The 12409-nt window shown below is 39.6% G+C and overlaps 2 protein-coding genes across 2 annotated transcripts in view; one reads left to right on the forward strand and one right to left on the reverse strand.

The window, feature by feature from the left end:
• LOC138964760 (uncharacterized) lies at positions 1–7120 on the forward strand. The gene is made up of 4 exons (XM_070336803.1): positions 1–1288; positions 1752–1879; positions 2554–2831; positions 3792–7120. Exons 1-4 carry the CDS (start codon positions 1244–1246, stop codon positions 3998–4000), a joined length of 660 nt encoding a protein of 219 aa, XP_070192904.1. The 5' UTR covers positions 1–1243; the 3' UTR covers positions 4001–7120.
• A 1045-nt stretch (positions 7121–8165) lies between these two features.
• LOC138964759 (uncharacterized) overlaps positions 8166–12409 on the reverse strand; it is a 21157-nt gene continuing 16913 nt past the window's right edge. The window contains exon 7 of the mRNA XM_070336802.1: positions 8166–10013. Within this exon, the coding sequence (XP_070192903.1) occupies positions 9739–10013 (275 nt within the window). The 3' untranslated portion in view covers positions 8166–9738. The remainder of the gene's footprint in view (positions 10014–12409) is intronic.

Genomic DNA, 12409 nt, shown 5'->3' on the forward strand with positions numbered 1-12409 from the left:
TTCGAATATATATTTTTTTGTGTAGTTTTTTTTATCCATATTTTCGGCTTTCTTTTCATTCACAACACGTACTTATACATGGCCGGGAAGCACTGAGGCAAAAAAAAAAAGGTGGTTACGGTAACATAGGGTAGGAAGTATAGGCAATCACTTTTTTTTTTTAAAACTTTTTTTTCTAATGTGTACAAATTAAACCTACTTGACAGGGAAATAAGTGTGCGACTCGGGCGCTTTCACTTTCATTGCGTTTTCTGCACTCGTTTTCTTGTGTTTTTTTAAATTTTTTTGACAAATGTAATAAAAAGTTATAGGGTCGGCCCCTAAAAATAGGGTAGGTCGGGTTACCGTAACCACACCTATTTTTTTTTTAGGCCTGATATTGAATGCCTCATATGAAATTGAGTCAAACACAGGTACACAATTTTTCCATTGACAACTTTTTACAGCCTGTTTGACAATCGAAGTTTCTCAGTCCATCATAGTAAAAGTTCGACAATCAAAGTTTCTCAGTTCATCATAATAATGTCTGCGCAAAATCAGTGCAGCCACACACTAACCGAACTTGAAAAAATAAGACTTGCAAACCGAGTCAGTAAACTTGTTCAAAAACCTCAACACACTTACTTTCGTTTTCAAACAAGCGCGGCCATGCCGGTTTACGTCATTCTGTAACGACGCAAATTTCAGTCACATTTCATGGGGACATTTCATTACTGTTCTAACAAGCATAGATTAACTGTAAATACGACGCCAAGCGACGATGCTTGATGACCATAATCTACCCGGCCGGTAAGTAGCGGCTACATTGACAAGATTTACCACAATCGTGTGTGATAACCAGAAATGTAGTCACGTGGTTTTTTGGGGTTTTTTTTACTTTTATTTTAAATTTTGTTTGCATCTGTTAATTTATCTTCCAAATATATATCATTCTAAAACCAGTGTAATTAAAAATAGAAATGCTTTGTGAATTACAAGAGGGGTTGCCATGATACAATAAAACATCATGGCCGCCTACGTGACTGACTGACTCGCTCAGACTCTGAAAGCTTGTTCCAACGCGGTTCATTTCTATCATAGACCAAATAGCCTGGACCGCCAACTAGCTCTCTCTCCGCTCTTTCTCTCTATTACGAGGTAGCGGCCACCCCCATTTAGGAACGAAGAGAGGTACAGAAAAGCGTGCTATCTTTCTCAGCGCAACTACTACCCCGCTCTTCTTGGCCTTTCAGAAATCAGGGGGATGTCATATCCGGTGTCGATTGTAAACATGGACGAAGTTGCCGAGGTAAGTTCTGAAAATGCTAAAATAAACTCAGCTAAAGTGCATATGGAACATGTTTTTCGATGAGTTTATTTGGTCTATGATTTCTATGTTTTCTCCCCTCCCGCATCGGCTATGGTACAGGAGTGTCAGTGTCTCATGTCAGTGGCAGAGCCGCTCGAGTCAGTGGGGGTGGGGCGGGGTGCAGCGAGGCCGGCTGGGTCACGGTGGTGGGGAAAACAATCATTGCCGCTGACAGCTCTCAGATTAAATAGCCCGCACAGTTTTAGCAGTGCTACCGAGTCCTTATGTGCTTTAGTTTCATTCATTCACATTTTGCGAGCGGCGTTTGTGTGTTGCGTGTGTGTGTGTGCGTGTGTGTGTGCGTGCGTGCGTGCGTGCGTGCGCTCGCGCGCGTTTGTGTGTGTGTGTGTGTGTGTGTGAGTGTGTATGTGACAATACATCTAGTTCATCTGTTTGATGGCAGAGTAACAAAAGTGGAAGAGCGGATACAGATTGTTCGGAGAAATATGAAGAACGATTTGTCGAGATCGAGTTTCGGGCGCTCCGAGCATACTTGATGAACTACAAGGAATCGTCATACTTTGACAAATGGTAAGGCAAAACAAAAAAATAGGTGTGGTTACGGTAACATAGCCAAAAAAAATAGGGTAGGTAGGTAGGCAATCACTTTTTTTGTTTAAACTTTTTTTTCTAATGTGTACAAATTAAACCTACTTGACAGGGAAATAAGTGTGCGACACGGGCGCTTTCGCTTTCATTGCATTTTTTTGCACTCGGTTTTTTTGTTTTTTTTTTGTTTTGACAAATGTAATAAAAAGTTATAGGATCGGCCCCTAAAAATAGGGTAGGTCGGGTTACCGTAACCACACCTATTATTTTTTTAGGCCTAAGCTTCTCCAGACTGGCTTTTAATCCTTACTGGGCAATCTTTTAATTCAGTTGAGAAAAGCAAAATTGACATGATAATTTTAATTATTGCCGACGGGAAGGGGGGGGGGGGGGGGGCGTAGGTGATTTTTGTGGTGGGGGGTAGGGGGTTGAGGGAGCTGGGGCAAGTACTCAGAGTCATTGCACCATTGACAACCCTTTTGTCGTTTGTTTATTAGTTTAATGTGTGAGTGTGAAATGGGGGGGGGGGGGGGGGGTGTGTGTGTTGGGTGCAGGCTCACAAAACTCGTCTTAGTGCATTATTTTCTTCTACGGAATGCCTGTGAATAACAATGCATCACCGTCCTCCGATATCGAACTAGTTAATGATCTTTCAGGTCTCGTTGCGCAGAAGTGGGGTCCTACTTGTTAGGCCTGTTAGGCCTGGTGGGAGGCACGTCCCTGATCATCATGAACAAACGCCTGATGGGAGGGACCTTGTTCGCGATCTCCTTCCCAACCTCAGGGGCCATTCAATGGTCTGCCAGAGGTCAGAGTAGAGTAATTCCGTCGTTTGCGACCAGAGCCCAGCAACATGTCGACGCTGGAGCTGAATGGACCAGGATCCATCGCCTGGCGAAACTCTACCGGTCACAGCTAAAATCCAACGATCTGAGTAAGGCCACAGTATGATCCTATACTTGGAAAAAAAGAAGATATATAAGTAGACAGTTCAACAGGCAGTTGGCACTGAAGCAAAACTCTCATCCACTAAACTGCTTTATACCCCAGGATCCTGCGAATTACTTTTCATTTGGTGTACTATTAACTTCAGATGAGCGACATGAGGTTACAAAGGTTCACATTTTTGGGTCCACCTACCTTTACGTTCTTTTAAAAATATATGTTAAATTCGGTGTTCGACTCAAGATTACTACGTTTTAATTACAATAAGCAGTAGCCACACTCACATGACTTGAACCCTACAGTCTGACTGTAACTGCTGTGTTAAATCACAGATTGTCTGAGGTTTGTTTTTGTAATCCAAGGATCTTTAGATAACCCCAAACGTAAACATCTGGAGGACTGAAATCGGCGAAGTGATGCTACAACTCAGTCAATGTCAAATCTCGTGTTGTTGCGTTAATCCTCGACTTTTAACTTTGTCATATATTTTCAAAAGAGCATGAAAGTCAAACCATTTAACCTTCAAATTTGAAATTTTGTGAAGTGATTGTCGCTCATCTGAACATAATTATTGTATGCCTGCACTAAATCATATGATGTAAATATACTACTGTCACACCTTTCTGCCATATGTATAATGAGATTGATCTTCTGGAGCATTCTGATAATCCTCGCTCCAGAGAATGAGCCGAACTCATCTTGACCTGAGGTGAGGGTGCTTCTGGAGCACAGTATGCTGGTTTAAAAAAAGTTCTTAACGGGATATGAGCAGAATATGTATTTGTAAATGATAAGGCCAAAAAGTAATAATATTCGATTTATATATGTTGTTGTTTAATTCAATCTTGTGTGATCGACTTAATGTTTTGAAATTGCATAACGCGACTTGTTATAGTTTATGTTTAGATCGAAGTATCAACACTTCTCTGATCTGAATACGGTTTTCCAGATTCCTCCGATGTGGAAGCCAAATACCTTGGACTGTTGGATGCTTACAAACTGGCCAGCCTCTGCACGGTTATTCGTGAAAAAGCCTACAAAGAGTTCAACGATGTAAAACTTGTGTGCGGAGAACACGACCGACGCAGAAATCAAGTTACCGAGTATTGTGCTCACGAAAAAAAGCGTGAAGAACACATGAGCAAAAAAATTAATTAAAGGGAAAACGGCGACAACGAGCATCTACTGGACTTTTTTTTCTTTATTTTAATCATACAAGCAACTTTGTTTTTCTTTTTCTTGTTGTTGTTGTTGATTTAGCTCTCAATGATTAAAAAAAGGTAGTTTCAATGGTTTCGCTTATAACCACACTTCTCGGATTGAAGATTCGTACCACAGGCCGGGTCGCGTGACAGCCTCTCAAACGAGGGTAACCCCCAGCGAATCGGCCAAAAAATAACCTACAAAATGAGACATAGCAAGCACCCCAATTTGTAACTCGAAAAAAAACACCAGTTTATTTTAATTTCTTTAACAATACCAACGTCCGACATTAGATTTGATTGCATGCGCCTTTCTTGTCACTTACAATTTACAGCTTTGTTTTGTTTCAACGAATTTTATTGAAATGCAAAGAGAGTGTCTTTGAACTCTACATTTTCCTGGTGCCTTCAAGATTTGGACTGATGTGGACAATGTAGAGAACGTGCCTTGAATATGTAGTCGAGAATTCCGAAGTGAATGTTTCGGAACGTGAACTATCGTTGATCGTAGATGCATTGTAATTAACTAAAAGTCGGATATTTAAAGAAAATAATGTGATTCCATGCAAGCGTAAACAAGAAAATAAGTCAGCAAAACATAATGAATATAAGGTTATTGAAAAGGGATATTCATCAAGACTACCGAAAATAATGTTTTATCTGAAGGTCAAACTAAAAACTGCGAAATGTGAATTTACACAGATTCTCATCTTCAATAATGAGTAATTCAACAGGACTTAGTCATGTTATGGCTTGAGGAGAGACCTGTAAGTGGTCCACAACAAGCCTCCACAACACTGATTTTCCAAAAAGATGCAAGAATAACCAACAAACATAACTGCATTAATATGGGGTTTTTTGAAATGCTGTCGCCACAAAGAGTAGAGATAGAAGCTTGCGTGTGGACACAGGAAACAGTTCTTTCATACCATTACTACTCAGCCTTGATAATTGGCTTACATGCGGGAGCACTCTGCCAATAAAATCAGTTTTACTTTAAGAATAGTTTACGTACTATCTTGGCACGCACCTCTCGTTTAAGTAACAGCTTCTGTCTGAACTCAGTGCGGGTTCTGTCTTCTTATCCATCATCCTGAACTTTTTCTTACTGGATGTATATTATTAACTCAGCACACCAAAAACATAACAATATTGCGACAATTTTCGTAGCCCAACAAAAGCCATTCATTCCCGTTTCGTTTCGTTCAAACTTGCTATGCCATTTAAGGCCCTCAACTTGGCCGATGTGTGGCACACTTTTCGAATTAAAGATTTCTTTTACAGCCGTTCGAATGATGGTACCCCAAGAATTCGACTTGACAAAAACGTAAGGTATAACAATTAAATGAATGGCAACAAATCAGAGTGAGCAAAACTTTGCTTTTTTTTTTTTACACACGAGGAGAGGGTAACATCAATTATCTATCCAGCGCATGTTATTTTCTTTAGCTGGCTTGCGTATTTCTTATGTAATGCAATTCCTTGTAATGTAGGTGTCGCTCTCATGAACGGTCCAAAACGCGAGGTTTTTGCGTCGATTTTGACCCATCAAAGCATTTTATTTGAGCTATGAACCAGTGGCTTGTTTTTAAACTTGTATGATATTATGCCTACATACCAGAGGTACTAAGGGGACATCTTCGTATTGTTACCGGTGTTTGTTCAGATGTTATGCAATATGTTCCGGAAAGAGTTTTAAAACCCGTCACAGATTCAGTGTTGACTTACATAAAAAAAAACTCATGAATTGGCTTGCTTACCACAAAATTGACTGATACAAGTATTGCCAAAGTTTGATTAGAATATGACCACTGGTTTAACTTTGCTTGCAAATACAGCGCTTTTTGTCATGATACCCCTCAAATTGATGCAAAATCCTCCCGTTTGTGACCGATCATGTGACATTACATGAAAAGTACGTACTCAAGCGAAACAAATCAACCTGTTCTAGATAGATAATTGCTTTTACTTTCTCAATGTATCATTGTATTCAACAATTGTCAAATTATGCCTATTCTAATTGTTTTCGATTTTTTTCATTAGTTTCTTGCGTTTTTGTCAGGTCGATTTTTGAGGAACCCTTATTTGAGCAGCAGTCACGTGACCTTTGTAAAAAAAAATGTTGTTCAGTAATCCGAAAAGTGTGCCGGATAACCAAGTTAGTATCTTAAATATAGCAAGTTTGCATGAAATGACATGGGAATAAATACTTTAATTGAGGTAACTCATAACTCATAACTCATAACTCATAACATTTTATTGATCCAACAAAGGAAATTAAATTAGTCATCAGCACATATAGGTCATTAATTAATAACTATAAAAGAATAAAAGAAGAAAATTCATAAAACCCATGATATAAAAATACCCTTTTTTCTTGCACACCTGACACACCGACACACCAATACACATGCATACATGCCTACATACATACCTACATACATACATACATACATACATTCCATGTTAAAGTGTAGTTAAGAACATCACAGTAATTATATCATTGTTTGGATTAACAGATAAGTTTTTATGTAAATGATGATAACAACAATCCATAATTAACGCTATTGCACTACCAAAGAAGAGACCAACCAAACACATTGTCTCAATACTTTTTGTGCACACTTTAGATTGCTATTTGCAATTGAGTGAATTTTTTTTTAATATTATATCATTATTATTATTATAGTTGTTTGTGGAGTTGGTCGTCGTGGAGACAGGTATCAGCATTTCGTAAGAGGCGACTAACGGTTCTGTTTCTCCTTTTACCCTTGTTAAGTGTTTTTTGTATAGAATATAGTCAATGTTTGTAAAGATTTTAGTCAAGCAGTATGTAAGAAATATTAAGTCCTTTGTACTGGAAACTTGCATTCTCCCAGTAAGGTCATATATTGTACTATGTTGCAAGCCCCTGGAGCAATTGTTTGATTAGTGCTTTTGTGAACAAGAAACAATTAACAAGTGGCTCTATCCCATCTCCCCCCTTTCCCCTATCCCATATGCCCCCTTTCCCCGTTGCGATATAACCTTGAATGGTTGAAAACGACGTTAAACACCAAATAAAGAAAGAAAGAGACAGGTATTAAGGGTGGTAGTATTTTAGTTGTTTCCTTTAGTTGTGTTCTGTGATGGTGTGATGTATAAAATTCAAGCTTGAGATTGTATAGACCTATTAACTGACTTGAGGCTCATACCGTTTTCTCAGTTAGTTTAATGCTATCTATTATTGTTGCGCCTGTGATATTTTTTAATTTAAATTGTATTGTGCTCTGGGAGACAAGTATATTCTATACATGCTCATTTGCATGTTCTGTGTATCAGATTTGTTTTTATAGACTCTGATGGTCTAAGTATGCTGTTAGAGTTGATGTAGTGTGTATAGTTGTGTATATAGATTCACTTTTGATAATAGCTGGGACGAGGATTAGAATGCTCCCCCTACATGCTGTTCGTCTGTTAGAAATGATTTCTCGCTATTTATGCTTGTTTCTGTAACACAATGAAATTCAAGGCAACGGCCCGTCCTCCTGGATCCGATAGAAAATTACAGCTTGTTCATTTGCATTGATGAAAAAAAAAACATGATCAGTTTTTTTTTCTACGTTTTCAGACCTTCAAAATTAGCAGTTTATTAGCCCTTGCTTTTTGTTGTCAAATTGTTCGTGCATTTTTCATCATGAGAGATTTTCTCTAGATTTCTTTTAAAATCTCTCAGTTCTTATGTTTGGTTACAATAATCTCCATATTAATATTGTGATCTTTTCTGTATCAGTTTTTAAAGAGATTTTGTTGCTTACATGTACAGTACCGTCATAGCAAAATAAAGTTTTTTTTATTATTTTAATCACCTACATATGTCTACTGTTCTCTTGGAAGGCTTTCACTGTGTGTTTTTTAGTCTCTCTCACTCCCAGCCATAAAATAGTGTGTGTGTGGTTGACGGGGTGTGTGCGTGTGTTTGTGTGTGTGTGTATGTGTGAGTGTGAGTGTGTGTGTGTGTGTGTGGTCATTTCCGTGTCAACCCTGTTTTCCTTCCTCTTTTTTTAGAACACACACACACACACACACACACACACACACACACACACCACATCATCTAAAAAAAAAATTAAAAAAAAACATTCACAACTTAACACAATATATTTTTTATATCTCTATTTGTTCCACAACACTTTCATGATGAAAACATATAAACAAAAAAAAAGGTCTCTAAAATACTGCATTACTTTTGCAAAGCAGTCAGGCAAGATGTAAAGTCATCGATACACATTAAACAGCTTGTATTTAAAGTAAACAGAGTGCATTCCATTGTAAAATAAAAAAATTAAAAAAAAATAAAAAATTAGAACTGTATATAATATTATCCCTGACAATATAAAAATGCAGATGATCTGTTACAACATGATTATGATTATACATTATACAGTGGGCTCACTTCCCCTCTTTCTAGGTACTTGTTTTTTTCGGATTTTTGTTTGTAACCTCTGTAAATGTACCTCTAATTTATTAGTCTCTACTTTCCAAGGACTGGATGGCCGAGTGGTAACGCACTTGCGCTCGGAAGCGAGAGGTTGCGAGTTCGACCCTGGGTCAGGGCGTCAGCAATTTTCTGCCCCCTTTCCTAACCTAGGTGGTGGGTTCAAGTGCTAGTCTTTCGGATGAGACGAAAAACCGAGGTCCCTTCGTGTACACTACATTGGGGTGTGCACGTTAAAGATCCCACGATTGACAAAAGGGTCTTTCCTGGCAAAATTGTACAGGCATAGATAAAAATGTCCACCAAAATACCCGTGTAACTTGGAATAATAGGCCGTGAAAAGTAGGATATGCGCCGAAATGGCTGCGATCTGCTGGCCGATGTGAATGCGTGATGTATTGTGTAAAAAAATTCCATCTCACACGGCATAAATAAATCCCTCCGCCTTGAATATGTGCGCAATATAAATTGCATAAAAAAAAAAATTAAAAAAAATAAAAATCTTTGTGCTTAGAACTGTACCCACGGAATACGCGCGATATAAGCCTCATATTGATTGATTGATTGAAGACCTAATTTTCCCATGTCTTAAAAAGGGGGTTCCAATGTTCAACAGTGTTGGCTTTATTATTCCTTAGTTCCTATCTCTGTGACAATAATAAACAAGCTAGCTGCATAATGCATCAGTTTTCTTGTTGGGTGAATCTGCTGGATTTGTGTGTGTGTGTGTTTGTTGTTGTTGTGAAAAACAGATCCCTTATAGGGGGGGAGGTGGGGAGAGGAGAGCGTGGTGAAGGGGGATGACAGGAGGAAGATCAGTGCCTTCCCTTGCTCCCTCCCTGACATCTTTGTAAGGAGCGGTACCCTGCGACTCCCAGGTACACTACTAGACACGAGTGAGTCTATACGTGTGTGGCAGTTTTTCCCCAACCATTTACACAGTCATACTCCAATTCCGGGGGGTGCATGCATGCTGGGTATTTTTGTGTTTCTTATAACCCACCAAACTCTGATCTTTTTCGAGCGTAATTGGTTGCGTACTTGCGTATACACATGGAGCAGAATAAGGCACTAGCAGGTCTGTGAGACGGGAAAAATCGTCACCCTTGACCCACCAAGCGTGGCTGAGTTTTGAACCCTAAACCTTCCGCGCGGAAGGCCGTCATCCTAACAACTAGGGTGCATACCCGTCTGTATAGTTACAATGCAACCACCAATCAAGTCTTGCGGATTGGAAACAGATCACTGTAGGCCGGGGGAGCTGGACGAATATCAGAAACTGCCCGTTCACCCCCATCGACATCTTTGTAAGAAGGGGGTAGCCCACTCGCCCCACTCCTCGAAAGAGTCCCTCCGTCACTGGCTCCTTCCTGTTCCCAGCCGGGTGCTGTAGGTGTTAGGACTGGAAGCATGGGACTGGCCTCAGGGCTGTTGACGCTGATATAGGAGTCTGCTCGCTCTTCCCTGACTGGCTGTGGCTGGTTGGTTGTGCCTGATGAAACAAAAGGGACACAGTGGAAACCCCATTTTAAGACTTCCAAAAATCTGAGAATAGCAGGTCTTAACTCATGGTCTCCCAGGTACGGATATATCCGTACCCACTCATATGGGTCTATCTGACCAGGTACGAATATATCCCCTCAGACTGTTAGCTTCAGTCGCTTCCTGTAACGTCGATCTAACGCCTGCATTCCAGCATGTTGATACACAGTTACTACAAAGTTACGACAATTCTGAGTGACCTGCTGCAGCACAGCTGTATGGTCTCGGCTACACAAAAACATGGTCAACATAGGTGGGGTAGAAAGTGTTAAAGAGAGAGTTTTAAAATGGGGGGTAGATTTACAGAGGTTATGAAAAGAAAATCGCAAAAAGCAAGGTCTCAAAAGGGAGTGAGTCTTAAAATAAGGGGGTCTTAAAATGAGGGTAGGTTTACAGAGGTTATGAACAAAAATCACAAAAAGCAAGGTTTCAAAAGGGAGGGAGTCTAAAATTAGGGGGTCTTAAAATGGGGGTAGATTTACGTACAGAGGTTATGAACAGAAAATCACAAAAAGCAAGGTCTCAAAAGGGAGTGAGTTTTAAAATAAGGGGGTCTTAAAATGGGGGTAAGTTTACAGAGGTTATGAACAGAAAATCACAAAAAGCAAGGTTTCAAAAGGGAGGGAGTCTTAAATTAGGGGGTCTTAAAATGGGGGTAGATTTATGCACAGAGGTTATGAACAGAAAATCACAAAAAGCAAGGTCTCAAAAGGGAGTGAGTCTTAAAATAAGGGGGTCTTAAAATGGGGGTAGGTTTACAGAGGTTATGAACAGAAAATCACAAAAAGCAAGGTCTCAAAAGGGAGGGAGTCTTAAATTAGTGGGTCTTATTATAGAGGTTCCACTGTAGTGAAATGCTGGTGAAAACAGTGTACAAAACATATACATTCCTTATTAAAAAAGTATGCAATTACAGTAGAAACTCCTGCTTTTGAAATCTCAGAAAATCAGGTCTAAATAGGCAACGTTGAGAGGGTTTGTATGGGTTGTGAAATAGTGCATACTCTTGCTTATCTTGAGGCAAACTTTCCCACGTAACTTTATACTGGCCTGCCGTCACTAGCGAGAGTGTGTGTCTCCACACATGGACAAGGAGCACAAGGGAAAGATTGCCTCAATACAAGCAAGAGCAAGGACTGGGTGGCCGAGTGGTAACGCACTTGCGCTCGGAAGCGAGAGGTTGCGAGTTCGACCCTGGGTCAGGTCGTTAGCAATTTTCTCCCCCCTTTCCTAACCTAGGTGGTGGGTTCAAGTGCTAGTCTTTCGGATGAGACGAAAAACCGAGGTCCCTTCGTGTACACTGCATTGGGGTGTGCACGTTAAAGATCCCATGATTGACGGGTCTTTCCTGGCAAAATTGTATAGGCATAAATAAAAATGTCCACCAAAATACCCGTGTGACTTGGAAAAATAGGCCGTGAAAAGTAGGATATGCGCCGAAATGGCTGCGATCTGCTGGCCGATGTAAATGCGTGATGTATTGTGTAAAAAAACTCCATCTCACACGGCATAAATAAATCCCTGAGCCTTGAATATATGCGCGATATAAATTAAATAAAAATAAAAATAAAAAATAAAAATAAATCCCTGCGCTTAGATCTACTGTACCCACGGAATACGCGCGATATAAGCCTGATTGATATTGATATATAGTCACTCTTTCACAACCAATACAAATTGACAGGGCTATATTTCTGGAATTCAACCATAGTGGAGTCTTACAATAGAAGTCATTTTTTCAATTCTTTGATGACATCAGTGGCAATAATTATGTGACATGTAAAGTCATCAAAAACAAAAATGTCGTGCTCCGCACAGAAATGTAATTAGTCAAGAATGTTAATTTTTGGTACGTGTCAAACTGGATGGATATAATCTTCAGATCTGTGACGGTGAGCCAAACTAATTTCAAAGGAAGGAAACAGTGGAACCCCCTTCTAAGACCTCAACAAATCTGAGAAAACAAGGTCTTAAAAAGGAGGGAGTCTTAAAATGGGGGGTAATTTTACAGGGGTAATGAACAGAAAGTCTGAGAAAACAAGGTCTTAAAAAGGAAGGAGTCTTAAAATGGGGGGTAATTTTACAGGGGTAATGAACAGAAAGTCTGAGAAAACAAGGTCTTAAAAAGGAAGGAGTCTTAAAATGGGGGGTAATTTTACAGGGGTAATGAACAGAAAGTCTGACAAAGCAAGGTCTTAAAAAGGAGGGAGTCTAATTAACATGGGGGGTAATTTTACAGGGGTAATGAACAGAAAGTCTGAGAAAACAAGGTCTTAAAAAGGAGGGAGTCTTAAAATGGGGGGGTAATTTTACAGGGGTAATGAACAGAAAGTCTGAGAAAACAAG

The sequence above is a fragment of the Littorina saxatilis genome, linkage group LG4, assembly GCF_037325665.1.
Source record: "Littorina saxatilis isolate snail1 linkage group LG4, US_GU_Lsax_2.0, whole genome shotgun sequence".
NCBI lineage: Eukaryota > Metazoa > Mollusca > Gastropoda > Littorinimorpha > Littorinidae > Littorina > Littorina saxatilis.